The sequence below is a fragment of the Octodon degus genome, unplaced genomic scaffold, assembly GCF_000260255.1.
Source record: "Octodon degus isolate 3935 unplaced genomic scaffold, OctDeg1.0 scaffold00010, whole genome shotgun sequence".
Classification (NCBI taxonomy): domain Eukaryota; kingdom Metazoa; phylum Chordata; class Mammalia; order Rodentia; family Octodontidae; genus Octodon; species Octodon degus.
Window position 1 is genome coordinate 20323939 of NW_004524586.1, and position 23283 is coordinate 20347221.

General features: G+C 49.3%; 1 protein-coding gene across 1 annotated transcript; it reads right to left on the bottom strand.

Annotated features, from left to right (window-relative positions):
* Positions 1-1617: 1617 nt before the first annotated feature.
* Positions 1618-20936, bottom strand: Gpr26 (G protein-coupled receptor 26). The gene is made up of 3 exons (XM_004625595.1): positions 20269-20936; positions 12020-12133; positions 1618-1849 (listed from the first exon to the last, which is right to left on the bottom strand). Exons 1-3 carry the CDS (start codon positions 20934-20936, stop codon positions 1618-1620), a joined length of 1014 nt encoding a protein of 337 aa, XP_004625652.1.
* Between the last annotated feature and the right edge of the window lie 2347 nt (positions 20937-23283).

A 23283-nucleotide genomic window follows, 5' to 3' on the forward strand; every position in this document is an offset into this window, starting at 1 on the left:
ATGCACAGGTTTCTTTTTTTCTAATGAGCCAGAAGTGAACAGATGTGAGCATACCTGTGTCAGCAGTGGGAAGATGTCACAGTCTCCTCAGCTGCTACATCTGTCTTCATTTTAATCTCCCTGGAAACTTCAAAACCTGACAAAACTGGGCCTGGCTCAATTGCTTTCTAATGGTTAATAAGACAGTATCTTCTCAAATGAGCAGACACTTCTCTACCTTTAAGTGCTGGGGCTGCCTGGCATTGAAAACCACAAAACTCTGCTTGGCCCTTGGCAGACAATGTCCTGCTCTCTTTCTCCTTATAGACAGAGAAGCTACAAGGAGAAAATGAGCCACTTGATTTTACGGCTCCCTATCCTTTCCATCCTGGAGGAATCACTTAGAGGACTGAGAAATCCTTGCTTTGAGTATTCACAAATCAGTTTAAAAATGGCGAATAATAATGTGATGAGCAGAAACCATGGCTCACTCATTTTGCTGTTTTATGAAATCAAGACCACGGCTGCTAATGGGCTGATATGTATTATGACACTTTCAGGAAAGTCTCACTATCGAACCAGTAGCACAGGGAGATTCCTTGATGGTCTTTCACAGTCTCTGGTTTCTATAGATGGATGTGCAGACAGTAGGATATTGATCACCAGAATGACAGAATCCAGTGCCTGAAAGGCAAGGCTTTATCCCTTCTCGGTTCAGTCCTTGCCCATCCATTTCATAAGACTTGCTGGACAAGATGCACAAGACAAGGTGAAATTCTTCCTGCTGACTCAGGTCATGATGGGGACAGGGAGACCCACCAGCTACCATCTTCCTGCTTTTAGTTGGCTCTCACATTTATGACATGTAAATCACAAGAAAATGACTTCTTGGTCAGACTTTGAAGAACCTAATGCATATATTACCCTGCTTATTGAAACCATTTTCATGCTGATTGTCTACATACACAAACGTGAGCTTTCTTTTTGTGGGGAAAAAGAGATAAAAAAAAGTTACATCCAATTTGCCATTCCTGGGACAGCTGGTGGCCAGAAACTGGATGGCCACTAGACTGTTAAACATCTTCCCTCTAGGAACAGAGCCCCAGGGTCTCAGCTGAAGACAATTTAATTGGTACTAGCTGATAATATTTGGGTTAAAACAACCACAGCTACCAAGTGGAAAAGAGTCATTTTATCAGATCTGGGGCTACACGGCCACCACCAGTCTCACCTTTAGCATGACTAACATGATTCATGGTGACCATGACTTTTCTTCAGCATGGAGCCCCATGTCCAGTGGTTCAACTGGGTGAATGCCATGCCTCCCCCACCTGCCACCAGCACTGCATCCTTGACAGTGACTGGACGGTCATCTCTAGGGGAGCCTCTGGCAAGTCTAGGAGCTCAAAGAAGCCTCTCAGAAAGAAAGGCCACAGCATGGCCCATGGCCATCCTTTGGTGGTAAAAAGGGGCAGTCCAACATCTGCCCTTGAGAACCCAGGAAACAGACCCCAGAACCCTGAATCACTGGGGTTGCTGGGGGTGGTGGTGGTGGGTAGTGTCCATCCAGGATCCCCTCGCCTGCCCCCACTTCTCCCAGTCAACTCCTTCTACACCCTCCAGCAGGAGCAGGGTCCTTCACTCAGACATGGGCAGAATGTTCTGGCTGTGAGAGTCACCTGTGAAGCCTGAGGAGCGGATGGAGCGTCTGTTGAGGATCCTGTTCAGAATCTCTTTGCAGCTTTTGCGGTACTGATGTCGCAGCAGGGAGTACACGAAGGGGTCAGATGCAGCCTTGCTGTAGGTCAAGCACTTGGACAGCACTCCCCAGTGGGATCCAATGGGTGCTGAGGAGAAGAGCTCCACCAGTCTGTGGAGACAGGGGGTGTTACTGAGAGCATCACTGGCTGAGCTTCAAGTCTATACCCAACCACAGCTCTGGCCATGCTCCGTTCCCAGAGATCATGCATCCAGTTAACAATAACAACCAAAACAATGTGATCAATAACAGTGAAGACAGAGGACATTATTAATCAGGCATTTATTTTATTCCAAGCACCATTCTAGCTAACCACATCATACATGAGAGTGCACCGAGCCAGGAGATACGGCTACCACCTTTTTGTAGGAAGTCAAATTATTTGCCCACAGTCACATGGCCAACCAAGTATAAAGGTAGAATTTGTATAAGAAGTAAAGCCATGGTGTTAGGTTGAGCTGTAGGGGACTCAGGTCAACAATTTCTGACATTGCCAGTCAAGCGGAAGACCCAATACTATTATGGGCTGCTGGACTCTTTTAGAATATTTTGCTGAGTTTACACACCTATAATATTCAAATAATGAAAGTTAACCAAAAAAGGGGATACAGATGAATGTACATTTTGTATCTGTGTATTCAAAGTGGTTAGGATAGATATATAGTTACATTCTCTTAATGAATAGAGAGATTTGTTCTAATGGTATTAGGATATCATGTCTGCATCTTGTACAGCAATTAACCACTAGGAAGAATGTATGCAATGTGTTAATTATTGAAACTGTCCTACCAATTTGATTTGAAACTGTCTCATTGCTATTTGTTTATCAATAAAATTATGGGAAAAATAAAATTAAAATTAAAATTAAATTGGTATCTATTGGAAAAAAAATAAAAAAGTAGAATTTAGACCTAGCTCTGTCTGATTCTGAGTCCCAAGCTTCACAAAGAAGGAGGCTAATGAGCTAAAAGTATCCTGGCTTTGGCTCAGTTCTTCTGATCTGCTGTATGACCCTGGGCAACTGTCTGCCCTCCTTGGACCTGCAGGTCTTGTATAAGGAGTAAAGAGGTTGGACAATTGTATCTATGATCTTTCAACTAGATGTCTGCTGTGACTCTACTTCAAACCTGGTTCTGCCTTCCTAAAGAAGCTGAAAGGGAGAGAGGGCTGAGAACAATTTGGCAAACATTCTGCCAACCTCAGAGCCTGTCATGTAACAGGAATAAATCTGCTGCCAAGAAAGGATTCTTTCTTAGATTTAGGATTCTGTGTCTCTGACAGTAGCCGAAGTCAAGGTGACTGCCATTCAAGGAGGGAGTGTGAGGGAAGATACAGACACAGGTCTGAAGATATGGGTTGTTTTTTTGGGTTTTTTTTTTCAGAACCTGGGATTGAACTTAGGCCCTTACGCTTGCCAGGGAAACACTTATTCCACTGAGCCATTTCCCCGGCCCCAAGACATGGGTTCTTAAGAGTCCCCATGGATGCTCACTGAACCTTCCATTCTGTGGTACTAATGCCAGGTTGGGATCACTAAGAGCTCCAAGTTGTATACCTGGAACTTCCCAACCCCAGTCAAACCACTTTTCTTTCTCAAGTAGGTCTAGTTTGCTTGAGTATTTTTAGACATTATCCAGCATTAGCCCAAGGTATGAAAAAGCCCCATAGAGCTGGGACAGAGATGTAAGGTCATAAATTACCCTCTTTCCCATGCCTTGTCAGATGAAAAAATTGAGGTCCGGAGAGAGAAAGGAAGTGAGTAGCCATGGAAGACCCAGCACCTCTATTCCTTGAGATTCTGGCACTTGTGTTCTGCCTGAGGTACCTATAAAATAGGGACAGTGGTGGCTCTCATCTTGGTAGACTGCCCAGGTAGGGTGCATGTAATGAAAAGGAGGCAGTTGAGTTATGACCCTGTTGCGAGCTTCCACTGATCTCCTAGAAGCCTCCAGAAAGGGCTGCAGAGCCAGCAGAGGGAAGAGGAGGAAGCTGATGTGGCTCCACCCTCCACAGAGGTGTCCCTGTCCCAAACAGAGCCCCAAGCAATCTACCTTGAGCCCCTCTCTCTGCCTTCCTAGTTTTAGCACCCCTCTCTATCTCTTGCCCTTTGGCTCCATGGATGCCCACAGCTGTCTTCCTTCTCTCATGTCCGTGGAACCCTGAATGAGAAACTGGAGCTGTTAGAGTGTGGGAAATATGTACTTTTCAGATGTCTATTTTGAGCAGTGATGAATTTACTGAGGTAAAAAATTTAGAATCCACACCTAATAATTATAATGACATAGCTGGATGCCATCACCCACTACTGCTGGGTGATATCAAATCGCATTTCCAAAATGTGACTCTCCTATGTATTGCTGAATTCACCCTTTTGGTTCTTCCGAAAGAATTCCTCAAAAGAGTCCAATACCATCAAATCATCTATCTTGATCAAAATTATCATCTGACGGTTCTCTAGATTTCACAGAATAAAATTATTCAGGATAATTTAAAATTTCAGCATTAGAAAATGAAAGGTAAAACTTATTGTATTTGCTTCTCCAAGTGACTTTATGTGAAGCCTGAACTCACTGCCAGCTCTGTAATTAGAGTCCTAGTTAGTGTCCCTAGTGAGCCAATCACTGGATAAACATAGTCTCTAATTTTAAAATTATCCTGCAGAGTGGATATCATTATTCCCATTTTATAGGTGAAAAAATCAAGCCTCGCAGAGGTTGAGCAGCAAACAGGGGCCTCCTGTATGGCAAATGTAGCCCTGTCTGCCTGCAGTCCAGGCCCTGGCTGAGAGCCACGGTAGGGTCTGAATCTTGGCAATAAGGAGTGGGAAGGGAACTGTTTTCCACGAGGTCCTTTATTAGACAGAATTTTTGTCTCTTGCTCTGCCCCGTATGCACGTGGCAACTTCTGCTTTGGAAAGCTAGGATGTAGCCTTTGTCACAGGTCCAGGGCAAAGGGAAGCTTGGGATGGGCACAGCCCTGGACTTGGGTCCCCCTGGCCTCCAACCAGGGGATTTCTGGGCGGCTCCTTCAGCTGTGCTCGTGCTTCTGTGTGCAGATGCATTTGGCTGTGTCCTCCCGCTTTTCCTGTGCACATGGACGCAGTGTGCCTGCCTGATGGGGGCGGCTTTCTCCTAGATGGCAGTGTCAAGTCTCCAGTCGTTTATGGAGGCTGAGCAAAGGCAAGGATTTCCACATTGCTAGAACTACATCTTCCCAATTCCAGGTGTGGGCGGGCATTTGGTCATTCCAGATGAACTTTTAGAAAGGGAGGGCTCCAGCCTGTCTTCTCACGCCAAGTTCCACTCTGCTCACCCCTTCCGAGGACCCTCCCCTCCAAGACCGGCATCAGGGCTCACAGTAGCCACATTCTACGGCTGGGCAGAGTCACTGCCACTCTCTGCCTTTATTTCTCCCCCATTCCACATGGGTAGCTTATTTTCATTTCCTGCTCCTAGTGGCAGGCAGCACGGGTAGATTTGCCAAAGCACTGAGAGCCCCGCGAGCAGGGAACACCTCTCCTTTGTCCTCCAGGAAGCAGAACTGATTTCCAAACGCATCGCTCCTAACAGCTGCCCAGCCTTTAAAAGCACCAAGGTGACTTTCCATGTATTCCCTGAGGCACACACTGGAAAATCTCTACCATCAGGTTCCATTGTACGGGGGGGGGGGGAGTTTATGCACGTGTAATCAAGATGTCCACGTGTGTGCCCTGGCACGACGACCCTCCGCTCAGCACCTGGGGGAGGGGAGGGCTATGGAGGAAGGGGAGGAGGCTGCTTTTCTAAGCATTTTAGACAACGCTGATGTGGAGGCTTCAGCCCTTTATGGAAGAAAATGGAGAAGTGTCCTAGGGGTGCGTGCGTACGTGCGTGTGTAAGCGCGTGCATGCCTGCGTGTGTGCATGTACCTATGTGCTGGGAAATAGAAAACATTACAGGTGCATAGTTTTTTGAATTGGAGCATGACACAGGGAGGTACACCCTTCTGAGTCCAGATGAGACACACGGCAGATGCACATGGTTGCTCCCTCCAAATCCTGGTACCTGCCTGCCTCTGGCCTCCTTGCTTGGTGTGCATCCAAGGGATTTCTCTTTGAGCCATGGCACCTCTCAGGGAATCAGCACCTCGCTGCTCACTGGCAGCTCTGTGAGCCGGCTGTCATAGTAAAGGCCCAACAGAGATGACAGGAAGCTCCCACCGCCCCCATCCTGGGCAGTCCTGGTACCCTGAGTGAGGACGTAGTAACACTTGCCTGAGCTGAGGCATTCTGTGGCCCCCAGAGAGCACCTGACCTTACTCCCAGCAGAGTCCCTAAGGAGTGGGACTCCTGGGCTGGAGCTGCAGTCCCCATCAACGCCTCTGAGCCTGCGCTCAGCATCTCAGTGACCACATCACAGCGTCATCGCTAGCACCGGGAAGCGTTCTTCCCACTGTACACAGAAGCAGCTGAGGCAGTGATGTGCCAAAGCCGTGTGGCCCAGACAAAGGAAAGCCAGAATTTAAACTGTGGTCTGTGGGCACAACAACCGTGTGCCTTCTTGGAGCACCTGCCCCAGGCCTTGTGGACTTCGCCGCTGGTTCCCTGGCCCAGCCAAACGCCTTTGCTTTCCAATGTTAAAGCTAAAGTGGTAAAGTGGAGCCTCTCTCGTCCCTCCTTGCCTGTCACCCATCCTCTCTGCTTGGTTGCTGTCATTCTGCCTGGCTTGCTGTCTCTGACTCCATTTCCTTTCACCCTGTCGGTCTCTGTTTTTCTATCTTTGACTCTGCCTCTGCCTCTGCCTCTGCGCCTCTGTCTCTTTGTCACACACAGACACACTCACACTCGCACGCATGGTATATATGGAATGGAATGTGGACCAAACAGCATTCCTGGGAAAGTCAGTCCCTGGTCTTCCCAAGACTTCTTGAGAATTTTTATTTGAAGATCTGGAGGCATAAGCTAATACTTTAAATTTTCATGAGACATTACAGTGAGAAAGTTAGTTCGTTAATTGACTATCAGCATTTAGGAGCTACCTGTTAAACGCCTCTCCCACCTACGTGATTCCATTATTTTGAAAAGCAATAACAATGAACCTATAAGAATTACAATCCCTCAAAACCTGACTCTAATCATTAAGAACAACTATAATTATTTGTAAGCGTATGTGGCTGCAGAGAGGATAGCCTTCCAACTGCTTCTAGGTATGCATGCTTTCATTCAGAAAATATTCAGCAAGAAGTGCTAGGTGAGGCTGAGGGTCTGCAGGCCGCACCCCCTGTTGCTTCAGGAAGTGTCCTATTGACCCAAGGTTCTGAGGACACCCGAGCTGGTGTGACTGTGAACCCAAAGTGGCAGCTTTTACTCCTGTTAAGAGTGAAGATGGAGCTGTGTGAATGTTCTCCTCCGTGGCCTTACACACCCCCGTGCCTAGGTGCAGGTGACTCTTGGGTGGCCAGCTGGGTGATTGTTTTAAGAGCCATCTGCCGCACACATGTGTCAGCCATGCCTGCATCATGGTGAAGGCTCCATACAGGTGACTTCCTCCTCGCCACAGGCTGGTTTCTCCTCGTAATCAACGACTGGTTTTCAACCTTGACCAGGAGGAAGAGGGGAGAGTGGGAACCAGGTTCCTGGAGGTGGATGTCTGGTTAGAGGCTGCTGGGCCCCTAGCAGCCTGGCAGTTGGAGGCCTGGGCAGTGAAAGTAGCTCTGTTGTGGTCTTGGCTGTCCCAGCGCACACATGGAGCCCAAGGGGATCCTGACAAGCAACGAGCACATTTATGGGCAGCCCTCTCCCTGACCACGCCTGTGGCTTCCAGCAACACTGAATAGCCCTAGTGCCTCGGTCACAGATTGGGTGTTGGGGGTGCGGGAGGGCTGGCAAGAGGAGGTTGTCCTAAGAGAGGTGTGATTGCAGCAGGACCTCCTAGAAGGATCTGCCCACCTTTACTCCCTTCCCTAGTGCCTTATCTTAGAACCTGACACCCCTTCTGTTTGAGTCCTCCCACCCCCAGGAGGAAAGCACTTATTTGGCTCCTGGGGATGTATTTCCGGTAACTCCAACATTCTGCCCGACTCTGGACAAGGAAGGAGGACGAGGGGAAGAGGTTCTGAGCACCTTCTGGGACTGACTGGCATGGGTTGCATGGGGCTCCTAGTGCCTAAAGAGTCATGTGAATGTCCAGAGGTCTAGAAAGGACGGCTAGGTATGGCGCATCAGCACCCTGCCTGGGCCAGGCCCCAGTCCACTCATCCCTGCAGAAGCTCTAGTCAGTGGTGAGAAGTATCAGGGCACAGGTGTGATGTGACATTTTCTAGTAATGAAATCAATTTTAATTATATACTCAATTTTTAAATCATTTACTATGATGTATCATTTTACAATGAAATCAATTTAAAGTTATTAATTATATGCATTTTTGTCACAGATCTTGGAAATCCAGTGAATTTTTGAGGCTAGAGCCTATTTTATTTTGGACAGGCCATGTTCCAAGTGCTCCATAGCCTCCATGGCAGGCGGTTCCCTCGTTGGATGACACAGCTCTACACCTTGCTCCTCCTGTCCCTTCTACCTGAACCCCCCTTCTCCCCCACATGCTCAGGACTGCTTCACAAGCCCTATCTATGAAGCCCCAGCTATGGGAACTCCACCCTGCCTCAGAGCCTGCCCAGTGACATCGTTTTCCACCTGGACAACAGGCTGTGTCTACAAGGTCAGTGTCCCTGTCAGGGAGACTCCGAGGGTCTCACCACCTGATACTTCATTGGCAAGGAGTCATTGGTACTGGAGAAGCATGTGCTGAAATGCCATGAGACATGTTTGTAGAGGCTTAGGAGGGTTTAGGTTCACTTAGGATAGTTCCTTCCTGCACATGGAAAGCCCATGTGGGAGCATGGATTGATGGCAGTAGGGCCCGGATGTCTTCATCAGAGCTCTATTTTGTATTCATGGGGTTTCCTGGCCATACCTTTCTCCCTAGTAAGTTGTTGGCCATCTCCATAAGGAATGAATGGTTTTGTGAATATTTTTAAAAGCTATAAATGACCAAATCCATTTGGAGGGAACATACTGAATCTATAATCTATTTTACAGAAACATTTCTTCCCAGGCACTAAGAGAGGGAACCAAGCTATAATCAGGAAACAAAGAAAATTTTTTTAGGAAATTAAATTAAGACAGAGAAAGATCCAGTCACTTGAAAGTGGAGCCACATTACCTGTTCTCCTCTCAGGGTTCACATTCACCTCATAAGTGTATGGCTTCTCTTTGTCTAGGGTCCAAGAGAAGGGACCTCTGTCTGCCCTCTCTTGTTGATAGCCCTTCCTCTGTTAGACTGAATCTGTTCAGTCCTGGGACAGCTATATCAAAGAGACGGTGAGTGATGGCCAGAGGCATCGTTCTCTCCGTGCCTGTGCTACATGCCCCTGCTTTGTGCTCATGAACTCCTGGATAATCAAACTCCCTTCTGGAGGCCCAGAGGGCTAAGGTCACTGGTCCAAGGCCACGGCGGAGGCTGAAGATGTGGTGTGACCTAAGGGAGGCATATGCCACAGTCACGCTGCTCACCACTTGGCCACATGTCACTTGTAGAGCAAGCAGACTACTTTTTGTCACTATGCACGGGCATGGTGTCCTGTGAAGATCCTAGTAATCTCTGGCTTCTACCTGGAGGTGATGGGTCTAGACCCATGATTTTCAATCAGAGGTGATTCTCGTCTTCAGAGGACATCTCACACTATCTGGAGACATGTTTAGCTATGAAAACTAGGGGCAGTGAGGATGAAGAGAGGTCTTCTGAGCATCCAGTGGGTGGGACCAGGGAGGCTGCTAAATCCTGCAGTGCTTGGGGCAGCCTCTCTGTGAAGGACTATCTGTACACAAAATATCAACAGTGTTGAAGTCTAGTGGACAGTTTTGATGGATGAAAAGACGCTCTGCCCTAGTCAGATTCACTCAGGGACCTGCGGACAGCTCTAGGTATGTTGCACAAAGTTAGGTGCAAAGCCACTAGGTCTCCCCAGGGAGAGTAACATGCTATAGGTGACAGCGGAAGGCAGTGGAGCTATGATGCCCAAGGAAGATAAGAGGAGATTGGCCAAGGAGAGGCCAGACTTCTTGTGTGCACATCTACAGTGATCTGGGGAGCCAAGGACACTGTTCTGGGCTGCAGAAGGCAGAAGTTGGAGTGGTGGACTGAAGCATCAGCAGACCAGGCTTCAGCTCACTATAGATGAATGAGGAAAAGAAGAAAACTGCCCACAGGGCACCGCCCTGCCAGGCTGTGCATGGACTGCAGGGCAAGGAGGTGTGGAGCATCCTTCTCAGCCCCTGCAGCTGAGGGCGCTGGTGGTGCTGAGACTGTGTGTGTGTGTGTGTGTGTGTGTGTGTGTAAGAAAGAGAATAGGAGAGAGGAGAGAGAGGCCAATTGTGCAGATTCTACTTTCTGAACTCAATGAAAGCTTCCACTTCTACCTCCAAAGAGTATCAAAGTCCCTTTTTTACTGCCAACTTCCCAGACTATTAAAACTCTTTGGATACAAAGCTGCAGGATTCTTCTTTCCCCTTGCAGGCCATAAAATAGACTGAGTAATTTTTTTCTAGATGAAGTCAGTGTGGGGGAACTATAAGAGTCAGAGTAGGCAAATTTGAGGATGGCTGAGCCTGCAGGCCAGGGCACAGCAGCCTCGGTTGGCTCTGGGACTTCCACTCTGGAGAGAAGGTGACAGGTTCACAGCATCCAGCCTGATAGCAATGGCAGGAGCCCACCATCACAGGAGAGGTAGCCACACTTGGCTGGGCACAGGGGTGCCTCCTGTTCCTGCGTGAGGGGCTGGTGGCCTGCAGTGGATCACAGTTATCCAGCACTCAGTGAGCAGCATGAGTCCAGGCACTGAATGATGTGTTTCTCTGCCTTTTTTCCATATTTCCTTTTTTATTTTGAGACAGTGTTTCACTCCAACATTTAGTCTGGCCTTGCACTCACTTTGTAACCCAGGCTAGCCTCGAACTCACAGAGATCCTCCTGCCTCGGCCTTCCGAATGCTGGGACTGTAGGCATGCACCACCATGCCCAGCTCACATTTCCATTCTGTTAGGTCCTCTTGGGGTTTGGACCTGGGATATAGCATTAGAATGATGAGATTTGGAGTTAGAAGACAGTTACAACCTCTTGGCTTTGATTCTAACCCAAAGAAACTGAGGTTAAGGAGAACAGTATGGGTATTCCTCAAAAAACTAAAACTAGATCTACCATATGATCAAGTAGCCCCACCTCTGGTAGATACCAAAGTAATGAAACTGACATATCATAAACATACCTGATATCCATGTTTATTGCCGCACTATTCACAATAGCTAATATGTGGAAATGAAATACCCACCAACAGCTAACTGTGTAAAGAAGTGTGGAATGTACACAAAATGGAAGAGTATTCCACCATAAAAGAGTAACATGCTATTGTTTGTGACAAAGTAGATAGAAGACATTGTGTTAAATAAAATATATAAGACACAGGACGAACAACACATGTCCTCTCTCACATGCAGATGTTAAACAAACCAATCATCATGTAGAACTGTAGTCACCCGGGCTGGGAAGGGTGAGAGGAGGAGAGATAGAAAGGAGTCAGAGGATGGGGCCCAAAACCCAGTGAGATGGAGATAATAAAATCTGGTGTTCTGGCCAGGGAGATAGCTCGGTGGAATAAGAGCATGCCTGGCAAGCACAAGGTCTGGAGTTTGATCCTTGGTACCACCAAAATAAAATAAAATAAAAATTTGGTGTTCTCCAGCACAGGGAGGAGACTGTGGCTCCCAGTGGCTCATTATATATTTTATGCACAACTAGGAGGGGAGGAGGCTAAAAGGCTCCAGACACAGAGTACTGAGCAGGAGATGAAGACATTAATTACTTTGATTTGACCAGTACATATTACACTGTATTGACTAGCAAGCTGTTACTCATGAACATGTACAGTAATTATGTGTTAACCAAAATGTTTTTCATCTTCAAGGATATAGGAAGGTTAACTGTCCCAGTCTGGTCATTGCACATTGTATGCATGTGTTGAATTATCACACTAGAGCCCATAACTATGTATAGTTCAAGTAGTAGGAAGAATTTGAGTCTAAGAAGGAAAAATATGTACACTGCTTTTCATGGGTCCTGGCAAATTCTTCCTTGCCCCCACTTCACCACTGGGAAATGCCTGTGGCCAAGAGAGGCTGCAGCTGCTGCCCCGTCAGGAGCCCTGCTTCATTCTCCAGTGCCCCGCTCCCACACCCACAGACCAGCTCACCTGGTGATCACGTAGGGGGCGAAGCACACTAGGAAGGTCCCTATGAACGTGCTGATCTTCTTGGTGGCGCGCTGCCGCCTCCGCTTCTGTTCCTCCAGACAGCGTTCCCGCACACTGAGAGTGAAAGAGGGGACACAGTGACTCACAGGAAGCCTTGGCTGGTCGTGGTGAGGTTCTATTGGTAAACACAGGCATTGGCCTCCACCTTAAAAACTTGGTGAGACCCCAGAGACCTAGGGTCAAGTTTCGGCTGCGTGTAGCCATGTGATTGTGGGCAAAGTGTGTGACATTACCAAGCTGCAAGGTCATCCTGTATTATAATATTATACATTGCATCTTTTATTTATTTGCTTCTTATAATGAAACATCAAAAGGGGATATCTAGAGAATTAAACTCATAAAGCCCACAGATGCACGAAATGTGTTCAATGTATGAAGAACAGGAAGCAATTAACAATTGGGTTTAATTAAGAAACAAATAAATGTTAACTCTTACTATTGCTACTTCCATGGTTCACTCAATCACCTGTTATACACTAGCTCCAGAGAGCCACTCTCTCCAAGTTGTAGCATCTCTAATTCCTGTCTTTGCCAGAAGTCAGCCCTGCCAGATGCCTTCTACCTGCCAGGTGGCTTTTACCTGCCGTGTTTTACAGCAAAGACCAGGAGCTGAAGCCTTTTGCTGTGAGGTGGAACGACTTTCTGGGCTGTCCTGTGGAGGGGGGTTTGTGCTGTGTCCTAATTCGCCAGGGGCAGCCTGGGGTCCCTGCATACACAGTGGCATGGGTGGGGCCACCTGTGCTCTGCATCGATAGCCTTGTTCTATCCTAAAGCCTCGTCCCTGCCTCAAGCTAGAGACGCAGCATTGCAGGCTCACTGAGGCAGAAATTAATTAATTCCTCCAGAGACTGCTCTTAGAGAAGCTGAGTGGCTGCCATGTCCTTGTGGAACTGGGGGCACAACTTGGAAGAGAGAATCAGGAGCCTCTAGCCACCAACGTTCTGTCTACTCCCTGCTCTTAGGAGCTCTCCACTACTGTCATTTCAGTGCAAGCTGAGAGCAGGGGCTCTTTTAATCCACTGTGTGCAGGGGCAGAGAAGGGCTCATGCAACACCTACTCTGCCCATTGTCACAAACAATGGGGCACAGAAAAGTGGCCTGGAAAACCTCACCTAGCCTGGCTCAAGGCATCATGTGCTTCAGCTCAAGGAACCCCATATAAGCATGTGTCCCTACCGTTGCTGTCCTGAATAATTCATAAGGCTCTAAAGTGGGCAGAGAGGAAGACAGCAGGCACAGTTGCCCAGGAAGTGCAGCTAACTTGGCAGAGTCCGGCTAGGGTGGAAGTGGCTTGCTCCCCAAATAGGCTGGTCTGCTCTACAAAACCAAGCCACACGAGAAGGTTTATGAGGCAGATCCATGTACATTGTTAATGAAGAGTAGCCTCCCCTTCCTTCCAGAGGAGCCATGAGCATAATGTATTATCACGACCTTTCTCATTCAGATTTCCTGTCACTAATGGACAATTCTATGTTAGTTTGGATCAAAGGATTTCGGAATGCTTACAGATATTATTCCCTTGGCTTTTGTCTTCCCAGAATTTTATAGAGTTCAGCACTGATATCAAACTTGGTACAAACAGGTTTCAGAGTAGCTGAAAATGCATTGCTCACAACGTTGCTACTTAACCTCTAATGACTTATTTTGATAACAACCCTCATTTTCTAGCTCTTTAATATGTACCACGTTTACTCCTGTGACATGGTTTCACATACAATGGTTGACTTCAGAACACAAGGTCTATATGAATAAAGGATTGATTTTGTTATTGTCCCTACTTTTCAGGGAGGGGCACTGGGGCACAGAGGACTCAAGTAACTTCCCAGATCACACAGTTGGTAGTAGTGTCCTTAGGATGAGCGATTTCTCCCAGTGCTCACCATTCCAGCATGGAGTGTCCTGTGTCTCAGTGATTCACAGGGAATGATTCTGGTTGCAAAAGGAAAATTCTACTCTCTGAGACCCAGGACAGCTGGTCACCTTGGACAGTGGCAGACTCTGCACCCAGGCTTCTGACTCTGGAATTTGGGCACCGGTTCTTAACTTGCCTATGGGATGCCATTTCCTGGGGAGTCACGAGGGCATCACTATATCCAGAAAATTAGAACAGTACAGCCAGTAGCATGGTGGGGACAGAGAAGTGGCTTTGTCTAAGCTCATATACAGCAGTGGGACTTAAATTCCCTCACTTTCCAATCACACCTGGGATTCCATACGTGTTTTCTTCTGATGTCCTCTGGGTAATGTGACACATACAAGGTACAGAGAGGGACAGGGGGACCAAGGGCCACCTGTCCCTGACAAAGGTCTGACCCTGTGATGAGCAGGAATTTAGTTATATCTACTATGAAATTTCCCTAAGACAATGAGAAGTCAAATTCAGAGAGGTGGAGGAACTTTCCCGAGAGTGAAGCAGCTCTGGCCTAGGTGTCCTAAGCTCCGCCCACAGCATTGCACAGTCTCAGGGATGTCCCACAACTCTCTGAGCCTGTTTCCTCATTTATCCAAGAGAAACTTCCCAATAGCTAGAGCTAGAGCTCCAGTGATCATGGGGACAGACTCACGTGGGACAGACATAACTCACCAGCCTCCAGGACCACAGGGGCAGAGATACTTTCCCATGTCCACCTCGTAGGGCTGGGTCCCTTGGCGAGAGCAGTGTCCCCTGAGGGGCGGCAGTCCTCTTGGGTGTCCGTACCAAGTAATCCTTCCCAGAACATGAGGAATATTTAAAACTAGATGTGGGTGAAGGCTTTGGGGATCTTCAGAAGAGCAAGAATCATTTCAGGGACTCTGAGAAAAGAAATGGGCCCTGTGCAGGCTGGGGTGCCAGATATCACACTTGCAGGCTGCAAAATCCACGAGGACAAACTGCACTGGCTTGGTTAAGGCCATACGCAGCCGAGGAGGACAAAGGACTGTGCAGAAAAGGACTGTGCCTTCCACGGCTTCTTTGAGTGGCTCTTAGAACCATTCTCGAAGGTTCTAATTTAATGCTGAGGACTGAACCAGGTTCTACATGTAATGTCTTCCTTAAACTCAGAAAATATTTAGTGTGTTGTACTGTGACAGTTAGTGAACTCTCCTTTAGAAAAAAATAACAAAATATTAAGATTTGATCCATTTTAAAGTAATCCTTGCAGAAGAGATGATAGTAAGCAAGAAATATGTTCTAAAACAGATTTTAAAGAGTGAATTTTATAAAGCTTGTGAATTGTAAAGACAAAGCAAGGACTGCCAGTAGACAAGAGGCCATGCAGAACTCCCAGTGGTGTGGCCACCCATCTTGATTGGTAGCCTAGTGGATAAAGAGCCAAACCACATGTCTAGGTTTAAGTGCAGAATTCATCACCTAATTACTGTGTGGCTTTAGGGAAGTTATACAGCCTCTCTGTGCATTAGCTTGTCTATAAAATGAGGGTGATTGGAGTAGCTACCCCATAGGGGTATACTTAAGAGTAACTGAGTTCATGTATGAAGAGTACCAAGGGAGTGCTTAACAGTTAAACACTCAGTAAGTAATTATTCTTCATTCAGTGTGTATTTATTGAACAACTGAGAGCTATGATCCAGCTCTGCCTTGCACTCTAAATGGACGGAGCTCCCTCCACCTTTGAAAGTCCTTCCTGCCTGTGCATTTATGAGAAGTGGCTGTAGCCAGGGCCTGTGTCAGGGGTCCAGGGAGAGGGACCATGCAGTCAGGTGGCGATTGAGTCCTGACTTTAAGGTGGGCTCTGTGGCACACTATGAGGCTCCATGGACTGCTGGGTGCAGTTTCCTAGCATGGCAAGCACAGAGATAGGGAGATGGAAGCTCAAGGGACAAGAGACTTTCACCCCCGACAGTGGGGTCTAGGCGGGATGGGATTGGCTTCAGTCACTGGCTCCCAGCATGGTTCTCCTAGTCCTCAGCCACATGGTGCTTTCCTGCATGCCCTGCCTGACTCTCCTGCTTTCTAGGTGAGCACTAGGCTGTGACAGGCAGGGTATGAGTGAGGCAAAGTGGGCCCCGGATGCAGGAGGAACAGCAGGACCCCCCAGTTATAATCACTATTTGAGCACGGGTGAGACAGTGCGCCTGTGCTCAGTGACGGCACAGGCACTTGCTGCCTTCTCTCCCACTGTAGCTTTGCAGATCTGAGCTCCCTGAAGCACCGTGGCCCTGTTGTATGTACTTGTCATTGGAGACACTGAGCATCAGAAATGTTTAGGATGCGGTCAGGGTTGCACAGGCAGCTCAGGACCGAACCAGGCCTCCTCTGAGGTCTCCTTCCCCAGGCTTTAGAGCACTTACTTGACTCCCGCTACTGCCCATAATGTCACCTAGTGCTGAACAATCCACAGACCCATAAGTCTGGATTCCTTGGGCTCTCAGGCAAAATCTGAGGTCCACAGGGTTGAGAAACCCAGAGCTTGCCAGAAGCAACCTGGCCAGTGCATGAGCTTGTGGGGTGAGTGGTGGGGTGGGCATCAGGATATGTCCTGAAGCTGTGCAGGACAAAGACTTTCTTGAGATGAAAGGAGGCAGGCTGGCCATAAGCATTGTGGCACTCGGTATCAAAGAGATACTCCCCTTCAAGCTTTGGTAATTGGGCGAAGGGAGGGGAGGTTCTGGAAATGTCTGAGAAATCTGCACACGAGGTGAGCTCTGATAAAACCTTCCGCCACAGACACCTCCCTGCTCTCCAACGGGTCTGCATCCTGTGTGGTCCCATATGACTGTTGTCTACCCAGAGACTGAATTAGAATATTCACTGGCTCTCATTGGTTTTCTGGCTTTTAAGACAAGGGAAAAATGTGTCCTTAGGTAAGAGAGTGATTCTGGGAAGAGCCTTGTGTTAGGGAAAAGCGTATTGATGTGAGCTGTCCTGCCCTCACATCTAATAAGAGTGGGCATTGCCTGGGCCCTGCACACTGAGGGATCTACCTTTTACCCTGTGAAATAAGCAGTTTCCAAGGTGTGGGGGATTTCCCACCCATAGTCCATGCCTTCCATTCTGGGCCCAGACTTCCTTCAGTCTGGAATTCTTTGTCAAATGCCTTGACCTTACTTCCAAATTAAACTCTTCTATGTCCTCTGGTGTCATCGTGTGCTTGGCTAGAGGATAGAAGGGGTGGTGCTTGTGAGCCTGCATGTACATGACGCATGGGCAAGCAACCTACAGTCTATGACCACGCAAGGGAGACCCCTGCAGAACTGGTAGAGCCAGGATGGGGAAGGGAAGCAGGTAGGCCAGCTCAGCACTCCCCGGCAGGTTCAAGCCACTGAGGCTCCCAGGAGGCTGAGAAGTCTAAATCCAAACCCAGCCTTTCAGCTTTTTATATTTACCAAGGTACAGGGATAGAGCATATTTTGTTACAGTTTGCAAGCTTAATTTGGAAATTCTAAATACATACTCTTTGTGAGATTTTATTTGCCCCATCCAAAATCCTAGGGAATGACTCTAGGCTTGAGCAACTTTCTAAGATCTGCAAAACTGGGCAAGTACCCCTGTCCAATGATGTCCCAGGTCTGTCACCTGTAAAGTCAAGGACACAGTAAGGTTCCATCTACCATACCACAATTCTGCCATTGTCCACCTTGTAGACACAACCCATGGGATAGCCAAGAGACTCTGGGAGGCCCACTGGACCTGGAAGAGACCTAGAGGACGTGCTTACTCAGTTCAGGCTGCCCCAGCTTGCATCCTGTTCAGCAGCACTCTGCTTCTTTGCAGGCCTTAACCTAAGTCAGTGGGGCTGACCCTGGACTGAGCTGGAAAGAGCAGCTCAGTACATTCATCCAGCCCTGGCCCACATGCTCAGCCACCCCAACAGCACCAAATCTGGCACTCACTGTCTAGAGCTGTGGCTAGGAAGCACTGTCCAGTGGGCACTGAGGAGGTAGAAGACAGGTGTGCACGAGACCCTGGAAACTACCACTGACTTTATCAACATTCTAATTAAGAAACTGCCACTGAAAGATAGGCGTGTGGGGCTACGTATTGCATTAGTAAGTGCAATAGATATCTGTCAGGAACAATAGACAAATGTCATGCTGAGCCTCTCAGAACTCAAAACAGGTCCCTTTTAATTAAGTCTCAGCAGGTCATTAGGATGGTGGCTGAGAAAGATTCTAGTGGGCCAAGATTTCATCTGCTTCCTGGATATCCAAAGAAGGAAGCAGGGATCTGCTGACCAAGACTGACACCCACAGAGTACAGAGACTTTTGGCACCAAGTTGGGTAAGAGGCCCAGCGTCTTGGGGTGGAAGCAACCAGGCAACCCTAGAGCTAGTGCTGCAGCTTCTTTGTATGGACAAAGTTCTGGCCAAAGAGGACAGAAGCAGGTGAACTGCTTAGATATCCCCTCCTGGGCAGCCCATCCCCTCTGCTTTTTCTGTGGGGGCCAAGCCTTCTGGGACCAGTTTGTGTGCACAGAGAAGCCATCTAGTTCATAACATCAGGCAGCTGAGATGGGGCCAACCGAGGGGGCCAGGATAGTCCTAGCTCAGCAGCTCTTCTGTTCTTCAACAAGGCTACCTAGAGAACCCAGGGGCCTGAAAACAAGGACTCCTCAAAAGATACTGGTGCTTAGATGAAGTCAAGGCACCCTTCAGAGAAGCAATGGGTCAGATGCAAACAGAGAAGTTGCCTCTGCTTCCAAGATGTTCAGAGACTTTTTCTGCAGTTTCTGGCTTGCAGACAGGGAGAGAGATTTCTAGCAGAGTTGGTTTTCCGCCCTAACTAGGCTGAAAAGGAACCACTAGCTCTCCTATCCTGGAAGTAGAACAGCTTGAAAGGGGTAGGAATTTATTCTGGTCTGAATGGGAACTGGTTCCTCTTTCTGCATAGTGGGTCGCCTTCCAATGTGAGAGTCATGACAAGAGAGCCCTCTCTAGGACTCACTCAAATCCAGAAATTATATTTCTATGCATCTTCCAAGGGCAGTCTTGGCCCCAGTCCCAGGGTAACGTCATGGGAAGGGAGATACCTCTGTAACTGGTTGCAAAATATTTCCTTAAACCACTCTGAACTATGTACAGAGCTGGGCAGTGAGAGCTGGTGTGAGTGCATGACTCTGTGAGGGTGGCTCTGTGTGGTAAGGAGACTGCTCCAGCATGTAATCAGGAACAATGGACACAATCATACCCTGTTTGCAAGCATAGTAAAGTTCAAGCGCTGTTTGTTATTGCTGAAGGCAGAACATCTCAGCAAGTTGTCTTTTCTACGATAAACACTTCAGGTGTGGCCTTTTGGTCCTAAAGGCATTGCTGCATACTCTAGCGTAAGACTGAGCTCACTCCACTGCCCCAAGGCTCCCTGAGTTCCAGGGCTCTGCTCACAGAAGGGCCCCAGCCTCCCCCACCCGTGATCTCTCTGCCTGCCTCACTCTTTCAGTCATCCATCTGATGCTAAAGCCCTGCTTTCTGTGGTTGTAAGGCAGCAGACAGCACTTTCTGTCTTTGCTGCACTATTCTCATGAGGAAAGCTGAGGTGAGCTCAGGACAACCGAACTAAGTTTCTCCTTTTTCCAAGGTATTCCTGGGCATGGCAGGCTTTCTTGCAGGTACTGGTGCTGACTGCCTTCTACTACCTAACAGAGAGACAACAGCCAGTGAAGATGGAGATGGGTGGGCAGGTTTAGACCCAGAACCTTGCAGGGTGGCCCTCCTGCAGGGCCTTAAGGCTCTGAGTCCAAAGGACACTGGGCAGTAAAACCTCACATCCTTAGAGCCCACTATAGGGGCAAGAGAAGGCTGCGTCCATCTGGCTAGGAATCATGGGCACCCACAGGCAACCAGCCATCAGAGACAGAGGGAAAACACAGAGGCGCTGCACACTCCATTTGAAGAGCTCTTAAGGGCTTCCTAAGCCTCCAGGCCCCTCTCAAGGCCAGATTCAAACCTTTTAAAGACTATAAACAGGGAACAAAGCCCACTGCTCTCCTATGGGCCACTTTAGCAGGAAAACTACAAGCACAAAGAAACCCAGGCCAGTTTTGGCTCTGCTTCTTACCCAGTTGCTTCAGAAAGCCTGTGTGGGTCATGTCACCCACATTTTCTGTAGCCCTGGTTTTGTTGATGTTCTAGCCAGCTTCAAGTCTCCAGCACTGGTTACTGGCCCTGCCCTTGTTTGCCACAGAGAGCCGAGGGTGTGGGGACCTCCCACACCCAACAGCACCTGCCCGGTGCATGGCGCGCAGCCTCACCTGGGGTGGATGTCCACCAGGAGCACAAGCGTCTGCATGGTGATCACGTCGATGCGCTTGCAATGGAAGCGGGCCACCTTGAGCACCTTGAGGTACGTGAAGCAGAGCACGACGAAGGACAGCAGGAAGCTGAGCGTGTGGAAGGCCCCAGTGAAGACGGCGAAGCGCAGGCGCTCCTCAGGCCGCCGGCTGCACAGCGTGCAGGACGCATACAGCTGGTGGAAGCCGAGCCAGGACAAGGCGAGAGCGGCTGCTGGGAAGGTGAGCGCGTGCAACCACGTGTAAGCCACCATGAGCGCAGCGTCGCGGAGGCGCATCTTGGTGCGGTAGCTTAGCGGGAAGACCACGGCCACCCAGCGGTCGATGCTGAGCGCGGCCATGCTGAGCATAGAGTTGGCAGCCAGAAAGGTGTCGAGGAAGGCGGCCAGGCGGCACAGGCGGTCACCGGCCGGCTGCCGCTGCGCCACGACGCCGGCCAGCGTGAGCGGCATGTTGACCACGGTGCACAGCAGGTTGCCGCACGTGAGGTTGAGGGTGAAGAGCGCAGGTGCCTGGCGGCGGATGTCAGCGCTGTGCAGCAAGCAGAGCAGCACCAGCGCGTTGGACAGCAGCGAGACGCCCATCGTGCCCACTAGCAGCCCTGCCAGGCCCGCGTCCCACGAGTTCATGGTGCGCGCCCGCCGCCGGCGCTCAGGGTCCGCAACCTCGCGCCGCCATGGCGCAGCCCGCGGCCGGCTCAGCCCCTCGGCGCTGCCACCCGGCGACCCCCGGCCCCGCCTGACATGGCTCCTCGGAGAGCGCGCAGCCACCCTGGAGCCCCGCGTCACCTCCCGGGCAGTCGTCCGGGTTAAGTAACCTCGGAGCCCCCCGCCACCTTCCGGACGAGCACCCGGACTCCCCGCTAAGACCCAGATCCCCGCACCACCTCTGCCAAGCGGTGGAGTGCACTGCTGAACCTGGAACCTCAGGGCTGGGGATCTGAAGGCAGGCGCCCGCGGTCCTGCTCTGCCTCCGCCTTTGCCGGTTCGCTCCCGTCCGCGCTCAGTTCTGCTCTCCGCACACCCCCCGCTGTTTGCCTCTTCTCCCCCTCCCTCTCTCCCTCTCTCTGCGCTTCTTGCTTGCTCTTCCTTTCAGCTCTCTCTCTCTCTCTCTCTCTCTCTCTCTCTCTCTCTCTCTCTTTCTCTCTCTCTCTCTCCTCCGTCTCTCCTACTCTCAATTCGTCCTCTCCTCTTGCTTGCCCCCTCCTCTTCTCTTGTTCTGGAATCTGGCTGTTTTGCTCACGGAAATCCCCCTTGATGCGCTCGCTGACATGCACACACTGGCACACACTGGTGCGCACACACACACATATACACACACACACACTGGCACACTTGGAGGGAACAAGCCCTGGAGGCTCCTGTGCAGGGTGATTGGCTCCCCGTGACTCCTCCTCCCTCATTCCTTCTCCTTCCACTCTCTCCCTAGAGTGTCAAAGACAGACTGAGTCAAGACGCTCTAACTGCGAAAAGGGAAGGATGCCTGAGCACCTTCACACCTTTGGGCCACCTGTCCCAGCCCAAAGGACACATTGGCTGGACCTTGACACCCCCCCCCCTCCATGGAGGGGTGTTCCAGCCTATCAGTCCTACAGCGGAGCTTTCCAGGGATGCTGCTGCTCCATTTCTGAGCTGAGCTGGGAGTTTAGGCAGAATCCTTTGACAGAGAAAGGAAAGAGCCCGCCTCTCTGTGTGTTGCACAGCCATGGGCCCTGATGTCTGCCAGGACCCATCCAGTTTGTCCCAGGGCAGTTGCTGTGATGATGTGGTGGCTGTCAGATCTTCCCATCACTTGAGCCAGAGCTTCACCAGTATCCTCAAAGCTGCCCAAAGGACACAGAGTCCCACTGGGCTCACCTAGGGCATCTTTTCTGTCAGGAGAGACTGACCCCTAGTGCTCTGGGTTGGGCACACCTGCCTGTGCTCCCACACAAGCAGAGAGGTACTGGAATCAGGTGCTCGGGCAGTATTCGTAGAGGAAGAGCATCAGTCACTATATCGGGCGACAATGTTGGATCCTTGATTCTCACATTTTAAGTGTTCATTAGCATCACTCAGTGAACCTGGAATACTAGGTAAAGATTTGGATTTCCCAGTATTTCCTCATCAGAAAGTCTGGGATTTTACATTTTTCGTGAGCTCCTTGGGTGATTTTGATGAGAGTCACTTGTAACACACACTCTGAGGACTATATCCAAGGGGAAGTGCCCAAATAAGACAACCAGATGGCTAAGCACCACCAGGACACATCCTCCTTCCTAATGTTCTGGCCCAGACGTACTCTCTAAAGGGTTACAAGAAGAAGATAAATTTTTTAACTAGTATCCTCAGAACACGTTGGAATTTACAAAACACATGCAAACATTTCCACACTTGTATAATCCTAATAATAATAATAATAATAATAATAATAATAGCTTATTATATTCCTTATCTTAGAGATGAGAACACTGAAGCTTGGAGAGGGTGACAGTGTTGATAACAGGGGAAGCCAGCACCCTTGGCCCCACAGATTGGCCCCACTGGGGAGTGAGAAGACTGATCTCCATAACACCAGAGTCCTTGGCCTCCTTGACCTCATAGAAAATCCACATTCTAACACGGGGTTAGACGCCACCAGTGAGGTCAGAGTTGCTGCTTAGAAAGATGTATAGCCTGTCCAGGTCTTGATACTCTCCCTACTCCCCCTCCATGAAAGGATTCAAGAATTCAACCCATTGGCCGTGGGCTACGGGACCCGGTGTGTGCCTGCCTAAGAAGCACACCGTGACCAGGTCTGCACAGCATGCTTCATGGCGCCAGAAACAGTCAGCAGTGATGGAATGTTGATGACAGCATCACCATGAGTCACTAAGTCCTGTAACTGGGCCCTGAGGGAGGCTGAACAACAGGAAGATGCAGAGGTACGTGCCAGTGCCAATCCTTGTGGCAGCTCTCTAGTGTAAATATCGTGATTCCTTCATGACAAATAAAGGAT

Coding starts and splice junctions, on each gene's coding strand:
- Gpr26 (XM_004625595.1), bottom strand. CDS start 20,936: ATGAACTCGTGGGACGCGGGCCTGGCAGGGCTGCTAGTGGGCACGATG. Junction 12,134..20,268: donor CTGGTGGACATCCACCCCAG/GTGAGGCTGCGC, acceptor TTTCACTCTCAG/TGTGCGGGAACGCTGTCTGG. Junction 1,850..12,019: donor GCCCCCTACGTGATCACCAG/GTGAGCTGGTCT, acceptor CTGTCTCCACAG/ACTGGTGGAGCTCTTCTCCT.